This window comes from Pteropus alecto, unplaced genomic scaffold (assembly GCF_000325575.1).
Source record: "Pteropus alecto unplaced genomic scaffold, ASM32557v1 scaffold135, whole genome shotgun sequence".
Taxonomy (NCBI): domain Eukaryota; kingdom Metazoa; phylum Chordata; class Mammalia; order Chiroptera; family Pteropodidae; genus Pteropus; species Pteropus alecto.
This window is the reverse complement of record NW_006438076.1, coordinates 5,023,185-5,045,817: the sequence shown is the minus strand read 5'-3', so window position 1 is coordinate 5,045,817 and position 22,633 is coordinate 5,023,185. Positions and strand designations below refer to the sequence as shown.

Here is a 22,633-nt window from a genome sequence, read left to right as displayed (position 1 = left end):
ACACACGTATACAAACACACACACACACACCTCTCTACATTCACATGAAGAATCAGTGAAAGGATGAAACAGGACTAGTAGAAATAATGAGCTACAGAAAGGAAGGAAATGGGGGAGGGGACAGAGATGGAAACAGGACTCTAAATACATCCTGTGATACAATTTTCTTTTCTTAATCATATACATAATTTCTACATTCAAAAAATAAAAATTCAATCAAAAGTGGAAAAAATGCCTATGTCCTGTGAACAACTTGAAACAAAGGGGTCTGTTTATGAAGCTGGTAACAGAGCAATAGAAAGATAATTCATCCAAAAGCCTGCAGGAAGCCACGTTTTAATCGAACATCCTCAGAAGGTCATGCCCTAACAATAAATAAAGCTGCAAACACACCTTTTATGTCATTCAAAGAAGACAGTTAAAACCCTATAATGTTAAATTTGAATTGGAAATTCATGATTTCTCTTTTTTATAAATACAAAGTTCCTGACTCTGACCACAGAAAGGTCTAGAAGCAGTGATGACCTAAGAGCAATGTGCATCCAGCCTGTGATCTCTGCAAAGCCAGCACAGGCACCAAGCAAGTGGGGGGCTAGAAGCCAGGCCTTGTGGCAGCTCCATGCTACAAGTCCTCAGCTCCCCATCTCCCATGTGCCTGTGGTGTTGCCCAGGAGACAGCCCCAGCTTTCAGACCCCCCCAAAGCTGAGAGAGGACCTGGGCCAAGGTGTAGTCAGCTCAGCTAAATCTGCTCTTGGGTGCAAAGGCCAACAGGAACGAGGGAACACAGTCCCCAGGGGTATAAGCACAGCTGCCTCCCTGCTGGGCTCCATATGCTTACAGCCTTGGGTCTTGTCACAGCTGAGATGCCAGCAGAGTTCCTTTTCTCTGTAATTCAGAAGATGTGGCCTTGCTGAGCTAAGGGGTGGCAAAGGCAGCTCTTCCTGCCCGACCCTAGGAAGGCAGTGGGCAGCCCCTCAAGGACTCCAGAGGCTCAGAGTGATCCCTTGACGGCAAAGATGAATGTTTTCAAAGGCTTAGTTCCCACAGCTCGTGGCGGCTCAGACACACAAAAGGTTGGATAGCGGGTGGTGCCAATCCGAACATCTGGAAGACCAAGCCCCGTGAAAGGGAAACCTCGTCTCCAGCTGCTCTCCTGGAGTGGGAAGTCAAAACAGAGACTCGGCTAAGCCGTGCTTCTCAAGTTCATGGGGAGCTGGCTCCAGCCTCTTTACTCTGCTTGGCCACAGGAATCAGGTGCCAGGCAGGCTGGCAACCATTGCTGATCAGTCCAGACATGGGTGACCCAAGGCTCCGAGGTCCGTGCCTTCTGACAGTATCAATGTCAGCACTGGAGTTGTATGAATGGAGACCTGAGAAGGTGCAGAATGGGACATGCCACCCTGGCCACTGTCCTTCCCTGGATGAGGTGGCCTGGGGTCCTGGGCCTGATTCCTGGAAGCCCATGGGAAGGGACTGGAACATACTATGCCTCAGCAAGAAAGGAGCTGGGCCCCATGGGCAGGACTAGAAAAGGTCTGCTAGGTGCGCCAAGGGTCCCTACAGGCAGGAGGTTCATAGTTCTGCCCTCTAGTTCCTCCCTAGGCCCCCAGTTTTGAGGAGCATTGCATATAGCAGCTCACCAGGTCCACTTGCTAAGCACTCTGGGCTGGGGCTGGAGTGTCCAAGGGCAAAACCAGTGGTTCAAGACCAACCTGTTCTGATGCGGACCATATTATACTTGACCTCTCCTCTGTACTCCCGCCTGGCCAGTCACAGGGGGCTAAGAGCATTTCCTCATGCACCTTGTGTTAACCATGGTAACTACACACCTTGCAGATGCCAGCCAAATTAGATCCTGAGGAAAATAAAGCAGTTCCCCCTTATCCAAGACCCCCAGTGGGTGCCTGAAACTGTGGATAGTACCGAATCCTATATATAGTAGATTTTTCCTATACATACATACCTTTTTACTTAAAGGAAATAAACACTTTATAGCTTCTTTTTGACATATCCGAATTGTCAGCATTTCTACTCTTGTGCTTTGCGGTTACTATTAAGTAAAATAAGGGTTATTTGAACATAAGCACTGCAATACCACAAGAGTTGATCCGATAACCAAGACGGCTACTAAGTAACTAATGGGTGGGAAGCATATACCGCATGGAGATGCTGGACAAAGGGATGACTCATATCCTGGGCAGGTTGAAGCAGGACTGTGCGAGATGTCATCATACTACTCAGAATGGCACGCAATTTAAAACTTATGCATTATTTCTGGAATTTCTCAATTAATATTTTTGGACCACAGTTGACCATGGGTAACTGAAACAGTGGAAAGTAAAGGAGGGACTACTATAAGGGTAAATTTAAAAGTAATAGGAGATAATGACAAATGCATGAATTAGGTGACTTCCATAGTCCATTCTGAAGCCAGAATCTTTTAGGACATGCTATGTACATAAACTTGGAACGTACATGAGAACTTGTAAGTCAGGCCACCGATATCAATAAAATGGCTGGCTGGCTGGAAGTGGGTGAGTAGAGGGGTTAAACAGTGTAGCAAAGAAGATGCCTGCATGCTTCTAGAATGAACAGTGAAGGGAGAAGGATGCCACACCAGGCAGTCAAAGACAGCCCAAAGGGGAGCTGTAGCACATCAGGGTTTGGAACTGTGCCAGCCGGGCATGTGCCGGGTGAGGTCTGGGGTGGACAGGGGGGGCCCCAGCTCCCAGGCACCCCCTACTGTGGGGCCATACCCCAAAGCTTTGGCAGGCTCCTCCAGCCCCACAGGGCCACAGCCAGGACTCTGGGCCCTGAGCTCCCACCATGGGCCTCACTGAGCAAACCACCTAGGTGGTGGTCATACAGGAGGGACATGCCCCATGACCCTCCTGAGTTCTGTTCCCTCACACTCAGAGCAGGGTCACGCCTCCCCACGGGTAACAGGGCTCAGTCAGATAGTGCGGGCCCCCACTCAGCTCAAGCCTGGAGCCCCAGAGGACAGCGAGGAAGAACGGGTGCCACGGTGGAACCCAGTGGCCTTTCACACAGGCAGGGCAGCTCTGCCACACGGACGATACTCAGCCCAGGCCCAGGCCAACATAAATGGCACGAAGCAAGATGCAAGCAAGCGTACAAAGTTATCTCCTTGACCATTTTCCTCTTATGCAAAAATAAAGGTAACACTCCTCAGGCGATTTGGGGGAAGAGGGGAGCCCCCACTGCATCACCCTACAGGTCACACTCAGCACTTCCTCACCCTAGCACAGCAGGCTGCCCACTCCACTCCCCGAGGAATCTCTCTCGCTTCAGCTCTTGGCACCCTGCTTGAGCCCACCAAATGCCATTGAAAGACATGGGACTTCCGGAGGCTCCCATGTCTCTGCTCCCTTGGACACCACACAGAAGGAGATGAAAGTTTGCCCAGTTGTCAGTTTAGTTCCTTGTGGTAGGTCCTCAGAGAAGGATCACTGGCCAGGTGGGGCTTCCTCAGTACCCCCATGGCTCCTTCTTAGGCTCTGCTCCTCTGCTCCGAGGATGGGGAGGATGCTTGGTGCTCTCTCAGTGCTGGTCTTTGATTACTAGTAAAATTAAGTATTTTTGGCCACGTGCTGGTTAACTGTATTTCCTCGTTGTCAGTTCCTGCATTTTCTCATTCACTTATAGATATTTTCATGACTTTCTTGCGTTGTAAGAGCTTTTTTATGGAATACATACATGACGCTCTGCCATTGTTACCGCAGGAGGACGTTAAAATCCAGATATATACATTCTCACTTCCTCCTGAGGCGATATCTCCACAAATATGTGAATGAGATCACACACCTCTGTCCTTGGAGCGGCCTCCCTCACCAGGCCCAGCCTTGTCTGCTGGCCAGAGTCTCTCTGGGGGACCATGTGACCCCTGGTGTCTCTGAGGTGAAACAGTCTCTCCTTCCCAGCGCCCACCACCCAGGACACCCAGGGACCTGAAGTGGTGGCAGAATTAGCATTCAGCCCAATTGCTCTCAGCACAGCTGGACCAGGCTAGCCCTCCTTTGACGGCACTGGGAGTCCCACCAGATGCTGCTCCTCACTGGCCACCATGCTCACCCAGCCAGCCAGAAAAAGCTGAAGATTAAAACTCCCCAGATGGTGGCTAATGGTCACTGCTACCTGCTCTGCTGGACACAGGGACGCAGACAACCAGGCCCATGCAGTTTCACGTGCCTCTTTCATCTGTTCTGGGAAGACAGGCATTCCCTCCAATTTCACGCCTGCCTGGAGCACATGTTCTGATGAGTGAAGGGCAATCCGTGTAACGAGGTAAGATTTAAGTGCCAGGAGGAGTATGACAGGGTGAATGAGGGGCTGTAATCAGACAGACGCAATGAGGATATAAAGGAAGCAGCTGGAAGCTCAGTGCTGGGAGGTCGGGGGTCTGGGAGGCTGGCCGGGCTGCGTGGGCGAGGGCCCAACAGCAGCTTCACAAACAGGTTCGGAGAGGGCCAGCCCTGGGAGACCCTCCTGAGGGGCCCCTCCCACCAAACTAGACCTGTGCAGCACCTTGGACCAGGCTGAAAAGGCAACTCACACCTTCAGAACCTCCAGTCAGATTCTCGGACGCCTACTTTTCAAAAGTGTATTATATGTCTCTTGTCATCTTTGAGACTTAAAGGAAAATGATAATAACAGCAAAGGGCTTCTTTTATTTTCTCAAACAGCCCCTTCTCAGTGAGGCGCAGGCACCATCCATAGCTGCAAGGTCCCTGGAGACAGGGGAGAGCACCTATCTTACTGGCCTCAATGTAAAGTCCCAGGGAGGGCTGAATGAATGACTGAGCCCCTGGACCTTAGCATGACCTGAGGTGGGCTGCTCTCTGTAACCACCAGCACCCACCAGTGGCCCCCAGACCATCCTGAGGGAGTCTCTTAGGAGGGCTCTTTGGACAACTGGGGCAAACTTAAGCCTTGGGGAACTCATGGACTTTTCTATTCAAGCTTGTGTGCAAGCACTGACATCATATAAAATAAGCCACACTTACCCCTAAAACCCTTGGACTTGATAGTATAACCTCCAGCTCAGGCCCAGCTACAGCCTTGTCCATAGGAGCCCCCAGGAAGTAACATGCTCCATGGTGGCAATTATCGTTTTAACCGCTATAGATATAATTTCCCCCACTGGATGGCTACTCCAAGTGGCACTTGCAGAATTTAGATGGCACACTTAATATATACATATACACATTTATCTCTAAAAGAGCTGTCACTAAGGGTCATTTTTTCCCTTTTTTCCTAATTGGTTTCCACTAAGTTCTAACTATAAATCCTGAATTCGACTTGGCAAAAAATACCCCACCTGATGCTCGTGAGCACTGAGGCAGGCCAGCTGGGTCTGATAGCTATGGGAGGGGTGGAAGGTGCGGGGGGCAAGGTGACCCTGGACACAGGAAGGAGCTGGCTTGAAGGCCCGGCACAGCTCTCTATCCCTGACTGTATTGGGTATCCCAAGCAGAAGGCACGAGGCCAGTCTGGGAGCACAGGGCACTGTTTTCCCGCTGCCCTCTCGTGGCTTCTGTGATGGATTACCACCTCTGCAAGCCAGGACTGAGGGCAACGAAGGTCACTGAGCCAATCGTGCTGCTTCAGGAGCAACGGCGCACTGCCTGGGAGCCATACAGTGTGGTGGGGAAGGCCGTGGCCACTTCCCTGAGCCTGTGGGAGGTGCCTACCGGCACGAGTTCCATAAATGTCTTCTTCCCTCCAAAAATAAACCACATACACAAGCAGATTTGGCTCTTTTGATATCAGTAATTACAAACTCTCCATCTGCACTAAAATAAAAAGGCATTAGACTATCAGCAGCAGAGCAGGGCCTTCTTCAAGGCCGGCTGCTCCACCTTGAGAGCAGGGAAGAGGTGGGCACTGGGTGAGTTGAGATGTCTGTCACAAAGTAGTCTTCTGTATGTGACTTGTCACAGCCAGGCCACTGCAGAGTCCACATCAGGAAGAATACAGCCACACATGCTTTCCTATAGCCATAGCCCAAGATGTGGTCTCAGAGAACAGGCTTGGTGGCCTTGGACTTGGACTTCTCCCAACCAGGTCAGCCTACCAGCTCCTCCTCAAAACCCACGGCCTTTGGGTAGATCTGGAACCTTGGACTGCCTCTTCCTTCTTGCTGGACTCAGAGCAATTCCTCCCACGAATCCCCAGCCTCAGGGGCTTGGTTCTGTTTTGCTTCCTGCCCCCCTCTCCTGCTGCCTGGCTCCGGTGGGGAAAATTCCTCAGGGACTTGTGTGGGCCGTGTCTGTGGTATAGGAGAGTCATCAGATGAACACAGTTGATCGAGGACAGCTACCATGTACACCATAGCACATAGTCCCTGGGGCAGAGAAAGAGGAGCCCCGGGCTGCAGCCCGTACCGGGCAGATGTGTCCCCCTCTCTGGGCATGGTGGGCCCCCATCATGGGCTCCGCAGAGACTATCTGTGTCCCTGGCTGTATTCCATCCACACATGCTGTGTAGGTGGGCTACACTCAGAGTGGCTCATGGTGGGGGCCTCAGTATGACAGTTGGATGGAAGCTGGAAAGCCAGGGCCCGCTGCCTCCTTTACACCATCTTAGAGGCTCAGAAGTGACCTAACCTTGGTGGTACACACAGGGGGACTATAACAGCTCTTCTGCTGAGATTAAAGCCTGGGAAAAGGAAATGGCTACAGCGGCTGATTACCCAAGGTCTCACTCAGCAGACGAAGGGGGCTCCCGAGGCAGTTATGGAACAGTCCTCCCAGCACTACAGACACTGCGAACATGGCAATCTGAGCTCTTCCAACAGTGGGCAGGACTCCCATGGCCCCAGGATGGATGTGCCAGAGCTTCTGTCCTTCCCTTGAGTGAGAGACAGAGAACCTTCCCAAGAAGCTGGAGATGCTGAGGGCAAGCGGACAGTTTCAGCTCCTGGTTTTCCAGGCTGCAATCCAGATGACCTCCTTCTGTGCTTTAAAACAAAATCTAAGCTAAATTCAACCTCCAGCCAAGAAGCGTTTCGGCTCAAAGGTGTCCACTCCATGACGCCTGTCTTGCTCCCGCTCCCCCAGACAGCCAGGGATTCAGGCCACAACTGGTTAACTGTGCAGGGTGAATTCGAGCCCGCGGCAGCGCAGGCTGACTGTCTTCACTCAGCACTGTAATCGGCACATCTGCAGACAGGAAATCCTCCTCGCTGCGAGTTCCCAGTCTATTATCTGAGACACCTGGTGTGGGTGGGTGATTCAGAGACAAACAATGAGTGGGCCCCCTGCACAGCAATTAACTGCTTTAACTGCTAATGTGTTTAATCCACCACATGGAGATCAAGGCTGCACCAAGGAACAGGCTCGGGAGTCCTCCTGGGCTTCTAGACTGCAGGGCTGACTTCGCCATCCCTATGTCCAGGGTCCTCTCCGGCTGTGGCCCAGGCATTAGGTACATGAGCAGCTGGTCCAGGCAGGAGCTTAGCCTCATGGGAGAGTCTTGCAGCCTTCAGCATATGTCCATGGAGCATGAGGGGTATCCTTCCCTCTTGTGTTTAATTCATGTCAAGGCTCAGCTCACTCTGGGGCAGGACGTCCAGTCCAAGAGCTCTCTGTTGCACCAGCCGTGTGGCCCCCAGGGCATTTTATTTTAAAGTCCTGGATTGGACCATCCTTTATTGCAAGTAGAAATAATGCTTGGTTAAAGGCTTATGGGGTAAATCAGCAGAAAACATTCCCAGTTGTTAAACTGGGAAGTAGCTCCTGATGTTTACAAAACCTGGCCCAGGAGCATGCAGCAAAGTCAGCACAAGCCCGTACAGCCCCAGAGGCGTGCCAGAAACCGCCGCCACCGCAGCGCCGCCTCGGGAAGCAAGGTCAAAGGCCAAGGACTATGAAAAGCTTCCACCCCCAGCATCAATCATGCCAGGCAGACTGTCTGGGGATGCTCTTTTTGAAAATACAAAAAATAAAATGGACACCCAGTAGGGGAGGGAAGGCATGCATGCCCAGGGTGTTGCTTGTTGCCTACCAGGCCTTGTCTGGAAGTTGAGGGACCCTGAGGCTTTCTGAGAGCAGAGCCTCTCGCCATGCTGCTGCGATCAGCATGGTCTCAGCTGATAGCTCTGGGTGCAGGTCAAGACCAGGGACATGTATGCTTGGGGGCGCACAGAAAAACATCAGGGGGTGAAGGGGGAAGGCTGGGATGCAGATGGGAGGGGAAGAACATGCCAGCTCCCTATTTAGAATGGAGTTTAAGATATCAAACGTCAATTTACATTTCTGGGTCTGAATAGTTATACATTCGTTCAGTATTCATCAGAATAAACCCACTTAAAACTTACTTTTACAATTTGATCAAGAATATTTCCTCTGGTGATTTATTAAATTGGTCAAGAGGCACTAAATTCACTCCAGGGCATTTCAGATCTTTCCCTTGTTCCTCAAACTTGCTCATGTTGACTGGTCAAAAGTGAAGAGCTCCGACTCCTCCAGAGTTTAGTTTACCTTCTGATTTCCAATCATTCTGAGCAACTCAGGAAAAAATGGATCCCCAGAAGTACATTGCACTGTGATGCAGCCCTGCTCCTCCTAAAAGCCCCACCTCAGGGGGCCCTGGGACCTGGAGACCAGATCTTGACAAACACTAATAGGACAGCTCCTCTGAGTGCCAGCCCCTCTGAGTGCTCAGTAACCATGTACTTCATTGTCGTGGAGCCTGATAACAATTCTGTTAGCCACATGGATTCTAAGGCCAGGCTCACAGAACAGGGATAACTGAACAGGCTCAGAACAGACAGAACCCTTCAAATTGGAAATATCAAGAATAAGAAAGACTCTGCTCCTATTTTTAACATACAAATTGATGGGTGTTTAGGAAAACGACACTTTAACCCCAGAAGCCACAGGTATCAAGGCGGCGGGATGTCTCAGAAGGTATGCCATGCTTGTACTCCACGTGCTCTTACTAACAAGACCCGTCATCACCTTCTGTGGAAGGAGCCCGCTCACAGCTCTGATGTGCCCCAGCTGCAAGCTGTCTCCTGGTGGCACGGTTTCTGGGCTACCTGCTCTCCCCATCCAGCTCCAGGCTAGAGTGCCTTTCCTCAAAGTCCATTTCCCTGACTCAGACTGGCCCGAGCCTGCTGAAGGGTCTCCCCTCTCCTTCCTGCATCGACATTCTTTGCCCTTCTCCTCAGCGGGGCAGCCTAGGGGTGTAGAGAAGGCCCAGACTGGGAGGGAATGTGTCCCAGAAGGTTAGCAATGGGCTAGTTCTGCACAGCCACATTTGCCCAGCCTTTGCCCAAACTAAAAGCTACCCCTGGGCCTCTCAGAGAACAAAAGGATGAGAACACAACCCATGCCTGGCTGGGAAAGGCCCAAGGCCTCTGGCCCATCGCTAGATGCTGTCTTTGGATCTGCAAAGTGTGACTTAGAAAGGCCAGTAAAATACCCTCTCCTAGCACGTGATGATCTGCAGAGCTCAAAGCAACCACTGGCAAGTATCTAAAGCAATCCCACAAGTCTTTACGACAGTCCACGAGGTGAGCTCTGTCACAGCTGACCCACCTGAAAGCCAGCAGGGTAAGAGGAGGCAGAGGGAAGGGGAAGCGGCCACTAGCCTCAGGGTCAGGCTCGCACACACACTCACAGGCACATATGGCTCATATACCCTTACCTACGGCCCACAGGACGGTGTCGAAGGTGCCCATGTCCTCCCTGCCAGACTTGAGGTCCTCCCAAGTGACCTGAAGCTGGCCATCCGGGAGCTTCCTCACTCTCAAGGGGGTGCAGCTCCTCAGGAACTGGGTGCCCTGAGAAGCCATGTACTCTGTGACCAAGGATGACATTTGCTGCAAAGCACAAGATGACACACTGTGAGAGGACCAGGTGGCAGTGAGAATGTCACTACTGATGACTGAGAAGAGAGGCCCTGGTTAAGCACGGTCTCTGAAGGATAGGGTTCAGTGCCCCCACTCCTTCTGCTATGTGGCCCCAAGCAGGCCATACCCACCTCTGGGTCCCCTTACTCTCTGCAGAGCAGAGGGCTGAGCTGGGAGAGCATATGGTGCCCCTTCTCCCACCTGACCCCCAGCTCCAAATCCAAGGACCCTGGGCCTTAGGTTAGGATGCACTTGACCTTTGCACTCTTCTTTAGATGCTAATTAACTGTCTTAGCTGAAACCAATAACAGAGAAGCATCCCCTTAGGCAAATATGCCACTGGGGAGCTGGGACAGTATAGGTAAGCACATCTACTCCCTGCCAAGAAACTCAGGGGTTAGTGGACATGGCTTGGGGGCTGTGGCATCTGCAGAGAAGGTCTCCCTCATAGCCCAGGAGGTTCTGTACCCCCAGGCTATAGACTGGGAGCCCATTTGCCCAAGCCACTGTGGGGCCTTGTCACAGAGACCTATCCAACCACAGCTTTTTTTTTTTCCCCAGGAGAAAATAAAAGTCACTGTTTAAATTCTCTGACACCTTCTCAGAAGAGCCAGCTCACTTAAGAACTGGCACACCATGAGAAGCCCTGTCTGTCTGAGATTGTCACCCTGGTTGCAGGAACAGGTAGGTAGGCTGTCCCTCTTGCATCCCTCTGGACTCCTGATGGGCCTGGATGTCTCTTTTACAGTCCCAGGGAGAACTGCTGGATTCTCTTGAGCCACAGGGCTGGTCCACAACCCCTCGGCCTGCTACAGGGGCTACAAGTCCTTAATGAAGCACAGCCTCAGTCACCTGACCTTGCCACTATGTCTCTCTCAGAGCACAGGTGAGACTGCTCGTTTTCCTCCTGACTCTCTCCCCTGAGTGACCCCATGGACTCCAAAAGGCAACAACATCTAAACTCTACCTAGGCACTAGACTGCCCTCCCCTCCCCCTGCTACTGATACCTCTCGGGCACTTCTCCCACCACGTGGCCTTCAGCTCCCGCTGCCGACCTGGCCCTTCAGTCCAGCCTTGCTCACTCCAGCCCCTCAGCAGACCCAGATCTGCCTTCTTCTGCCTCCTCCATAGGCCCCTCTCTGGGAACTGCACTTCTTCCCATTGTCTCCAGCTCCTGCTTCAGCTCAGCGCCGAGGCCAGCAGCCCTCATCCCTGCAGCCCACTCTGCTTCTCAGACTTCATCTATGCTGCATCTGGCCACAAGGCCTCCTCATGGCTCCTGTCTGCTGCCTGGAACATTCTCCTTGAAGCCTGGGGCTCAAAGACCTGGATGCTGTGTCCCCTCGGCAGGCACTCGGTGCCTCTGTGCTGAGTGAAGTGACAGGTGAGTGTGACAGCCAAACAGCCAATGGCACATGGTAACATCTTTTCAGTCTGTGGCAGGTGGTTGGCATTTCAATCAGGGGCTGCTGTCTCCTGAGGTAGCCATCCAAGGCATCGCCAGTCTGCCACCTGCTCCCCTACCTGGTGCTGCCCCTGGTGAAGTGGCACACCCCCTCAGACCCTGGGGGACTCAGCAAGAGAGACAGGACAGTGCCTCTGGCAACATATACCTTCCGCTTGCTGATGGAATGAATGCGGTCCATGAGGCTGGCTCAGTGTGCTCAGAGCTGCCGCATGCTCTATGTGCCAACCCTTGCTTCCACAGTCTGGCATGTTTTATATTTCACAAACACCATCATTCCACTCAAAGGCCAGTTTCTAAAGACTGAGACGTCGCTCCCTGCCCACGTGTGCACCTGCCTGAGCCAGGGTAGGAGCGAAGGGAACGTGCAGCTCCCTGGAAATAGCAAAGCCATAGGGTGGGAGCTGGGCCCATGGGCGTTACCTGGTCAAAGCCCCGCAGAGGGATGCTGCGCATCATGACGGTGGTGTCCAGTCTTAGCCCAGTGAGGAAGCCAGCACACTCCAGGGCCACATCTGCCAGAGACAGGCTAAGGAACGCTAACTAGCTGATCGTGACGTGGGGAGCCAGGCAGCAAAGCCCCTAGGGACCTATGCCAGCAGCCCACTTCCCACAAGTCCCCAGATAGCTCAAAGGAGGCTCTCAACACCAGCTGCAGAGATGCGGCTCCCCTATCCCCATCTCTCAAATTCTCAAATGCATGTCCAGGGTGAGATGGGGGGGCTCCTTCCAGCACCCATGGATTGATCAGGCGGCTTCTGCCTCCATGGGGCATCTGTCCAGACTCCCTGGAGTTTAATCTTAGCGCCCGGGGTTAGGCCTACTCTGTGGGGTCTGAATGGTGACAGAAAGAAAACGCCCCTTCCGTGAAAGACACAAGACAGCCGCTTCTGGCCTGTGTTCCCATCTAGCGGACCCAGCACTTTCATCTTCCCTCAGATGTGCCCCCTCCTGATTCCAGATCCTCTTGTGGCTCCTTTTCTGACCTTTCCTAGTTCTACTGCTCCCTGTAAAGGAATAGGCCTGAGTGGGGCTGCTCTCAAGGGAGGATCACCTGCCTCACGGCTGTGTCCAGCTGCCCTGCTGACTCGGCTGCTTCAGTGTGTGGCTCAAGAAAAGCCTCCAGGAAGCCCTAGCCTCAAAGGTCAGCCTCAAATTATCCCCTGAGTACAGGTCATCTACCCTGAGTGGCCCTGTAAGTGCCTGCTTCCAGGCGACAGAGTGTACTCCCTGACAGACAGCGAGCGGTGGGGGAGGGGCTCTGGGCTTTGGGCTTCCACTCTCAAGACTGTAGGCACAGCGCTTTGTCATCTGCGTGCTATCAAAAGATACAGCTGGCTCCGACCACCAACCTGTTGGAGGAATGGACACAGAAAGAAAGAAGTGAGTCACATGCTGCCTGCCATCAGACACAAGCAGTTTTCTGAGTCGGGGCTCCGCCGTGGGGACAGGGCCCTTCAGCCTTCGTGCAAGGCACTTGGTCAGCTGATATGTCACTGTTGATGAGTCAGCTGAGGCTGATTGTTCAAACAGGTTGTCTCAAGGTACAAAACCCACTTCCCAGAGGCTCCAGCTGTGAAATACAACATGACAGTGTCATTGAATCAGGAAATTGCCTGGTGATGAAGGATGTGAGTGGTCAGTGACAAAACAGCACATGTCCCATGAATGGCCTTGGAAGTGGGACCAACACGGATTCCATGGACATGTTGAGAAAAGCCCAGTCAGAGGAAGCAGAAGGGTTTTCCTTCTGTCCTAAGGTAAGTTCTATATTGAGGTCTCTCTAGACCTCCTGCAGCCAGGGTAGAAACAAAGAGACACTTTGCAGAATGGGAAAGGCACCGGATAGTGGGGAGGCTGGAGGGGCTCCTGGAAAGCATCATCTGTGGGCAGAACACTTACACCATGGAAAACCAGGCCAGAAGGCCAACATCTGCCTGTACAGCCCCAGCACACACAGGCCCAGGGCCAGTGAGCCCGCTCCTCTGAGCAAGGACAAGGGTATCTGGGGGGAGGGGCAGACACAGGACGCTGGGACCCAGCAGAGTAATTTAAAATATCTGCCACAGTAGTATAAATCTTCTCCTGTAATTCAGCTCCACATTTGGCATGCACACACATACACACACACACTTGCGCACATGTACACACACGCACATGTACGGAACCTAACTCAGAACAAAAAAACACCCAGCCTGGGAGGCAACATGTGGGTGGGCTTGTCAGATCACCCCTTCAGACTTTGAACAAGAGGAGGTGATGTAAGGATGGATAAGCCCAATGTCAGCTCTAATCCTGGCAGGTACTAATGATATAATTCCATTTCAAGAACTGGTGTATCCCATGGAACGCTCCTGCAGGTGCCCTGCGGGAAGCAACTGGCACATGGCTTCTTCTTGGGAGCTGGAGACAGAACCATGAAGTCACATCTCGGGTGAGTGCAGAGGGCTCAGTATATGAAGAGGTTGAGGGGGACTCATGCACACATGTGAGTATCACATATATGTCTACGCATAGATACATTTTCAAAATTACAAAACCTAACTTTTTTTTGATTTGATGTATAAGGAGAAAGGTATAAGCCTTTCTTTAAGAGATGAAATTATGAGCTGCTTAAAATCCAAACAGAATATCCTGCCCTAAATGCATGAACAAAGTTGGGTTAAAGCATCAGTGCTGAAGACACAGTGAGTGTCCTTTGCTCTCTGCTTCCAGTGGCAGCAATAGCATGGGGTGACCGCCTCCCAGCCAGGTGTGCTGTGTAGGTGCTGGGGGAGCCCCTCTGTCCACCAATTAGCCTATCCCTGCTTATCTCTGAGCCTTCCTGCCTTCCTAATGTGTGCCCTCCGGCAGCCCTTGGCCTATAGGATAGCTCCAGGCTCTCATATCACATTGCTTTGTGCAGCAACATGGTTTCCTGATTTAGGCAAAAATATTATGTTTTTGCAGCACCTGCATGTCTCCCCACCCTCCTGCACCGTGCGGATAGGGAGTTGGATGGGGAGGCAGGGCGGGCGGGCACCAAATCCCCAGCTCCTCCCATGGAGCTCGCTTAGTGCCCTGGGCCTCCTATTCCCACCTCAAACTCAAGGGTGTCCCCAATCCTCAGGCTGCCAGCTCTGAGGGTACATATGGGAGGAGGCAGGAGTCGGCCAGGCCATTCTTAAGGGGGTGTCCTTGACCTAATGTATGCGGCTAAAATCTCACAAAAGCAGGTGTCCACGTGTATCAAGGGAAACTCTGGGCTTCTCCTTGCCTTCACGTGGCAGGATTATCAACTGTGTTGTTTTTTCACCCCGCCCCTGCCCCCAATTTATCAAATAATGATTACTCTTTGAAGAATGAAAGATCCAAGAACTCAGCCAGAGAACTCCCTTGAAATGAAAAGTAAGAACATGCTAGAGACAGATGCCACAGAGTTTCTAGGTCACAAGGAAGGAGTGTGCCAGAAGACAGGGGCACCATTTTGATTTTATTAGTAAGTTTGAAACTGCAGATCAGCTTCTGGTGGCTACTGAGGAGATCCCCGGCCTGAATAGGGGTCTGGGAATGGTAGGGCCGAGACTAAGTGCCAAGGCACAGTGACCAACACAGGTCCTGGCCAGCCATGGAAGGACAGCAGAGCTTGCAGCAGCAGAAGTCAGGGGACTAGCTTATTGGACCAGGGAGAAGGGGATAAGTGAGGCTCTGGGGGCTAGAAACATTCCCCTTATCGTTAGAAGGCCTGAGACTAGGGCAACAGCCCACGCGGGAAGTCAGCACCGGCACCTTGGAGCCCCGATTCAATTTTCCATGTGTTCTGGGCAGCTCCACTCTCTGTGCCTTTCGGTGTGCAAACATTTTACATGAAGGTAAAACTACAGTGGGATTAGCCTAATCACAGGGCAGGCTTTCTTGTTCAAAATCTGAACAGGGGGGAGGAAGCAAAAACAAAAGCCTTAATTCAAGCCCATGAAGCCCTGGCTTAAAAAGTTCTCCACCTGCCTCTCAAGTTTGAAGGCCCCTGATCTGCTGCCCAAGGGGAACACCCATACAAAGTGAGGGCCTCACGGCAGGCACCTGGCCCCTTGGCAGTCCTAGTCCTGCCAGTGCAGGAAATGCCAAACGGGCCCCAGGGAGGCAGTGCATGGATGGGGGCGCCAAGGCCTCTACCCCAGTGGGGGCTAGCCCCATCCCACCCTCAGGGCCCAATACTGGGCCCACTTCCACCAAGCCAGATCTTCTACATTCTGGCCCCATAACAGATGCCACCCTGAGGCTCTGGCCCCGTAACTACTGCCACCCTGAAGAGGTGTCTTCCTCAGCCTCTGAGCTCTGCATATCTTAGCCACAGGGACACGCCCAGGGACATGGTTAGCAGTGCTTTATAGGCTGGTAGCCAAGTCCAGGCTATTGGCTGGTCTTCCTTTTGCTGGACACAAAGATGTCACACTAAATGAATATGAAAGGTAAGCAGACAATGAGAAAATTAAGTGACAGTGAGTTTTCGTAAATTAACGGCTGTGGTTCTTTGCAAAATAAAATTTACATTCTTGTCTCTCATGCAGAGGAAGAGGAAAAAAATGATTATAGTACCTGGTCAGCTTCTGGACTTAATAAGAGTCAAACAAAAGCTCCTTCCATGATCAACTCTGACAGGCAGCATTAAATCACCCCAAGTTACAAAAACTCTCCCTGCTTCACTCTCCTCGGGGCCCCAGGACAGAGAGGGTCAGGCTGTGGAGCAGTCATGGAACAGTATACAGTCCCAGGCTGGCGAGCAGGCTGGGCAGCTATAGGAGAGGTCAGTCAGCCCCTCGCTCTGCAGACAGGCCTTCAAGGAGACCTATGGGACCTGAGTGGGCAGCAGGAACAACAAGATCCTGATTCTTATCTGGAAATGGCAATTCCATTGTCTGGTATGTCCAATGTTGGGGAAGAGCCACCTTGAGGTGTGTCCAGTCTCATTCAAGTCCTCTTTTCCATCAGAGCAAGATGCTGACACTGAAGTCAGCCCAACTCCAGCTCAGAACCCTGTTTTGCAGAGCTGACCTCCAGAACTGGAGGGAGCTCCACACAGTAGCGCTGACCAGGTGGGCCAGGGAGTCTAGAGTAGAGTGACCTTGATGCCCCACCCTTAAGGTACCTGAAGAGTTGCCACAGGCAGGGACCAGAGGGTCCTGGGCCTGGGCAGTCTGGGAGGCTGGGCCCGTCCCCACCTGGCTGCCAGAGGCAGCCCTCCACATGAACAATCAGAGGTCATGAGGCTGTAAGATCAAGGTGGAGCCAGGCTGCCTCAGGGGCACTCGGATCCAAACACCCCAGTGCCTGCCTCCTTACAGGAGTTGTGGGGAGTGGGCCCACCTTCCACTCTCCCATGTTCCCTCCACCTGCCCAGGGGTTACCCACCGAATAGCTGAGCCATGCAGGGCTGCGCACCACCACTGAGCTTCCTATGCAAGGCTATGCACCCCCTCTGTGCCCCCATTTCCTCCACTGGTAGTGGATAGCTTCCCAAAGTGGCCATCATTTCCCTGCCCATTCCTTCCAGGGGGCTCCTACCTGCCCAGGGAACCCTGTCCTTCCTCTGGAATCATCCACGCCATCTTCAATCTGTCCTGGATTTCCACAGAAAAATGAAGAAACAAGAATAATGGAAGAGGCAAACAAGCCAGACACAAAAGTGGCATTCAGGAGGCTGAGCTGAAGATGCCTACCTGTGGAGGCCCACCTCACCCCGGCCTGGCCTTAGAGGGTCCTGCTCACAGACTCTGGAGCTCCCCCTGTACTTGCTGGAGTCTTCTACATGTGATCCATCACCTCCAGGGGTTCCAAACCAGGCACCCAGCTGTGTAGTGAGGGGGTTGATTCTATTTTCTGCCAACTGGGCTCAGGCCTGGCCACCCGCATCTGCCATCTGTCCAGCCCTGGGCAACCCAGACACCTGTACACAAACAAAGGAGGAAAGGGGGCCCCTCACGTGTCCATGTAGCCGGGACGCCACTGTGGCCACGGGGGTCCAAAGTGCAGCCAAGGTGGCATGGAACAATCACGAGAGGTCAAAGGCTGCAGGCCCCACCATGGGCTCCACTCACCAGTTTTGAAGCTACTGGTCACTGCCCCACACAGACAAACCCGGAAAGAAGGTTAACTGCTGCCCACGACCCATCATGGGAAGAGAAGTAGGGTGGGAGGCCCTGTGCATAGTGCAGACTCCACAAGAGACTGGGGCCAGGCGTGCCCATCCAAAGCTTCCAATAGGCCATGGGGAGCCAGTGAATGAACACAGCGCCCGCTGCAGGCGGAGGCCAGGCATGCTGGGCACCCTTAGCCACTGGCTGGGCCTCCTGGATAGGACCAAGTAAAACCATCCCCGCCCAGTGACAGGAGGCACTTGGGGCTAGGGGGCAGCCCTCAGGTCCATATTAATTTCAGCTCCATTTTAAAGGCGAGTTAAAATAAACATGGGGAATATTTATAAGGCAAATAAATCTGGCAGAAACAGCTCCTCCAAGTGTGAGCAGAGGCCTCCCCCTCAGCCCCAGCCCAAGCTGATAAAATACAGAAATGCTACTGTAGACCCTGCGGGCTTATTTTGACTGTGCGGAGGAATGTAACATGTAAACACTGACTCCCATATCACACTGTTACAACTTGCATTAACAGCACCGGACAAAAGCCGCATTTTCACAGAAGCATCGTACAGGGATATATCTCCAGCTTAATTTTTTAAAAAAAACCATTTCCTCACATAAATCATGCTCAGAACTAAACGGGTGACTGATACATTGCAAACACTTTTTTTCTTAAACAATAACATACCTAGATTCCTTCTAAACCAAAGAGCTTTTTTTAAAAAAAATCTTCTAAATGTTTTTTTTCTGAAGAAAATAAACACTGCAGTTTCTTTCCTGTCTTCTCAGCTGAGTGAGCTGCTGCCCCTAGCACACAGTCACAGAGGAGCAGCCCAAGCCAGGGCCACCTTGCTGAGCGCCACCAGTACCCACTGCACCTGGACTTCCCTCTCCAGTCCTGTCTGAAGACAATGCCAGGCACTCCTGCCAGTGGCCCAGGAAAGCCAGAGTCGAGCCAGAGCATGACGGGAACTCAACTCGGGGACAGAGCTTTCAGATAGCTTGAGGGGCTAGCGGGGACGGGTGGCAATGCTGGACCTCGGCAGCCCAGTCTCCACCTCACCACACCATGGATGAACTGCAGACACTCAAGGACACAAAGGCGAATCTGACAGGTGGAAACCCTAAGGGAAAATATAGGGGCTTTTTTTTCAAAAACCATCTTGGGGGTGGGGTAGGCTTTCCTGAATATGCAATAAATCTAAAAGCCATTAAGTGTAAAAAGAGATCTAAGTTACATTAAAAAAAAACCATTTGTACACTGCACAAGTTAAAAGACATGACAAGCTGAGAAAATCTGCAACATAAACGACATGGGATCACAGCCCTAATATGCAACCAGTTGGAAGATAAGAAAGAGATAAGAGAAGAAAAAGAAAAGCCAGATAGAAAGCGGGCCAAGGACCAAGCTGACAATTCACACACACACACACCCTCATATATGAATTTACATACAGGCACTCAATTTTAAACAGTCAATAAATACACAAAAAGATTAATAATAGCAAACAAATAAAACCACGTCATGTTTACCTACTGGAGAGTCAACAATAAAAGAACAGAAACCCAGAAATTACGCATAAAAAAGTAACAAACATGACAATATAAAAATTAAAAGCTTCTGCATGAAAAACTATCGCCAAGTCAAAAGACAAACCACAGTCTAGGGAACTAGTGGAAGGTGATGGACACACACCTGAGTGAGCCTGAGCACAGATGTTGGGAGGGATCCGACATGCCTCTGGCAGAAGCAATTTGCAGTCACCCCATGGAAGCAGGAGATGCTCCTTTCGGTTTTCTGCCTTTTGGAAAAGCTAATACCCACGTGAGGAGGAGGAGACAGGAAGCACAAGTGCACGTGTGATACGGTGTGGCTCGCCGGGGGGGAACATGTTAGCAGACGTGTGAAAGTGTGAAGGGCACCTGCCTAGACTTGAGGTTTCTACTTGTGGAAACATCAACAGGTATTTGTAATACATAAGAAGCACTTACGACAGTATGTAAGATGCACACCAAAGGTTTTCGTTGCGACATTTTATGACAACCGAAAAGAGAAAATACTGAGATGCCTGTGAATGGTGGAAAGATAAAATAAACTACGCCATATCCGTTCAAGGGAATCCACCCTCAGCCCTGACCAAAGATGCCATGTGAACAGGGAACGATGATGGCTAGCAGAGCACATGGCATGCACACATACTCCCCATGTACACAACACACATGCACACAACACATGCATATACACTGCCTCACATGTATACTTGTCCACACATGCCTGTCCACTTCTGGATACACTTTTCCACCCATATTTTCTTGCAAGCAAGTCCCAAGGCCGCGGAGTGCTGCTGATGACCAAGCCTCTGCTGCCCTCTGGTGGCCTTTCCGGTCCCAGTGAGCATGAAGTCCCTGCGAGCATGAAGCTCCCGCCACACTTAACAGGCAGGAGCTGTCTGGACCTGGAACCCCCAACAGCCTGCTCTGTGGGTGCATGAAATGAACTTAGTGCATTTTCACTTTCCTGGAGAGTATAAAACCACTCATTCCACAAGTATTTCCACAACTGGGCTGTGGTTACTGAGGCCTTTGGAGCCTTTGCTAGACCACAGGGAAGCCCAAGGTGTGAACCAAATGAAAGCAGGGATGTTTAATCGAGGCTGGAAGGGTCAAGGGTTTTTCCTGATAACTTGAACCTTCTTTACCTCCTTGAATGCCACTTTGGAAACCACTGCCCTGGACAATAAATGTCCAATTCACTCGGTGACACACATGCCATCACTTCTAAGACAGTCACAGGATGTGTCACCAAACCCTCTATGGGGCATGAATAGCGGGAATAGCGGGCTTTCTGTCCTCCTCTCAAGTAGATGGGAAAGAACACACTAGGAAAGGACCACACAGCATTCTACATGGCCCCGACACGTAGGAAGGTGAACAAAGAAGACCCCCCCTCAGGCACACATCAGGTCTTACGTTTTTCCAGGGGATTCCTTCAGCCAGAAGATATCATCACTTGTAATTCCGTGTTCCAAGGCACCTTCGATCTATGCAGAAAAAAGGATTAATGTGAGAAGAGTGTAATCTGGCCTGTCCTGGAGATGTCCTCAAAGGGGATGCCCGTTTAGTAGACCCAACTCAACCAGAACCACCCCAACCCACTTGTGAGTGTGCTTCCTTGCTCCACAGACTTTTCTTCAGGTTGGGACCTCTAGGGACAGGTAACCCGTCTATATCTAACTTGGTGTGCCATCTGCCTAGCACAAAAGCATCAAGCTCTCTTAGGCTGTGTGAGGAGGCCACAGAGCCAGGGTACGACCAGCAGGTATTTCCTCTCTGCTCCTTGGGACATCCACCTTGATCCAGATTCAGGGCTGTTGGGAGGACAGGGGGCAATGAGGGATGGAGGGGCAAGCCAGCTCCAAGGGTGCCAGGCTGAAGGCTGAATGCAACTGGGCACCCTTGAGGGACAGTACAGGTGGGCTCCGTGCCCAGGAATTATACAGAGCACCCTGTGTCCCCGCAGGAACTGATGGGGGGCTGCTAAGCAGGTGGACAAGTCACTAGGACAATTGCCCTCTCAGAGGCCTTAAGAAGAAGACATACTGGTGGAGAGGAAATGGATTTTACAGTTTATGACTCCAACTGGCAAAAAATAAAATAAAATAAAGTCAGGAATTTCTTGGGTTTGTGGAAGGAAAATCAAAAGTTCTGAAAATCAAAGGGACTAAAACACAAGTAAGTCTTGGCAGGCACCCAGCGGGGTGGGCAGCGGGGTCATCCTGGGCAGAGTGGCAGAGAGCAGAACAGCCACGGAGCTGCCCTCCCTAGGACTGGCAGGTCCTGCCTCATGCCCTTCTTGGCAAATGGAGACATCAGCAGTTGCTCAGCCGAGGACCAGCAGGGTAAGACCAGGCCAGCCCCTCCTCAGGGTGCCCTGACTCGGGCATGTGTGCAGCTCTGCCTGGTGCCTTAAAGGAGTTGAGATGACCGCCTGGCTGCCGGAAGCTGACTATGGCCTTTAGAGGCTTTAGGCAGAACCAGCATGGGTCCGGCTGCTGGGTGAAGGGTGACTAACGGTCACGTAGTTTGCCCCGTCTGTTGTAGCTACTGTAAACAACAGCACCCTGCCATCCTACAGAACCATGCAGCCTGCCCAACAGCCAGCCCTGTGCACAAACTGCCTCTGGAGGCTGCTATTGCTGGCCTGACAACAGGAGGGGAGGTCCAGTGGCCCCTGAGAATTAGAGGTATGCTTTTCCCTCTGTGCTCCATTTTCAGAGAAAGCATGAAACAGAAAGTGCAGGTTCAGGATTTAGACGTCTGAGAAAAAGCAGAACCACACTCTTTGTTCTTCCTCCATTCGTGCTCCACCTAGGTCTAAGTAGGAGGCAGGAGTGGCCTCTAGGCCCATGGGACCTGTGGGCCTGTACACTTTACTGTGGCCCACATGGAGGCTCAGGGCTCAAGGCACCCAGTTATGGGATCCCCTGCGAGACCCGTGAGGATATGGCCTCAGCCAAACCCCTCTGTTCCCCTTCCTGCTTCCCATTCCACCACCCCCACCCCCTGGGGGCCTCTTCCTCAGCTCCATCTTCCTCACAGGGGGAGGACAGAAAGCCCCCACATGTAAGAATGGGCCAGGAGGTGTGGAGTGAGGACCTCCTCAAAGTTCACCCCTCCATAAAAACAGCAAAAGAACTGGAAAAAAACTGTCAGATTAAACTTTTTCATAATTCTGGAAATAAACTGAAGGCTTGTGGCAACACAGAGAACATTAAGTCAAGAAAAATGGCTAAAACTTGGTAAGAATGGTTAAGTTTTGTGGAGTTTTAACTTACTCTAGTCCCATCCCCCAACTCAGTGGCAGACTTGAAAAATGACAGTACCAAAGAGAGCAGAACAGAGCCAGAGCCCATTCAAAGCTCTTTCCCAAAGAACAGTCATTGGTTGACCTGGCTAGTGGTTCCCTGAAACACCCCACTCAATAGGCTTGTCTTCATCTGACCTTGCTCGAACTTACCCAGTGCTGAAAGCCTCTCCCTGGGGAGGATTTGCCCAATGACTAAACATCACGGCTGCCTGAAGTGATGGATAACAGTTGACGCAAACAACAGACTAACCAAAAGTGTAAAAGGAAAAGCTGAGGAATGAGATGTCCACAGAGGCTTTGAAAAGCTCC

General features: G+C 51.7%; 1 protein-coding gene across 5 annotated transcripts in view; it reads right to left on the bottom strand.

Moving 5' to 3' along the window:
* The window catches only part of TXNRD2 (thioredoxin reductase 2), a 48,160-nt gene that overhangs the window by 10,448 nt on the left and 15,079 nt on the right, over positions 1-22,633 (bottom strand). For 4 of the 5 annotated variants that reach the window (XM_015592022.2, XM_015592023.2, XM_006915236.3 and 1 more), the window contains exons 8-11: positions 20,428-20,498; positions 12,677-12,696; positions 11,768-11,859; positions 9,674-9,848 (exon numbers count right to left, since the gene is read on the bottom strand). In XM_015592022.2, the coding sequence (XP_015447508.1) occupies positions 9,674-9,848; positions 11,768-11,859; positions 12,677-12,696; positions 20,428-20,498 (358 nt within the window). Of the gene's footprint in view, positions 1-4,669; positions 7,669-9,673; positions 9,849-11,767; positions 11,860-12,676; positions 12,697-20,427; positions 20,499-22,633 lie in introns of those variants that run through there. The other variant, XM_015592024.2, reaches the window with a different exon arrangement.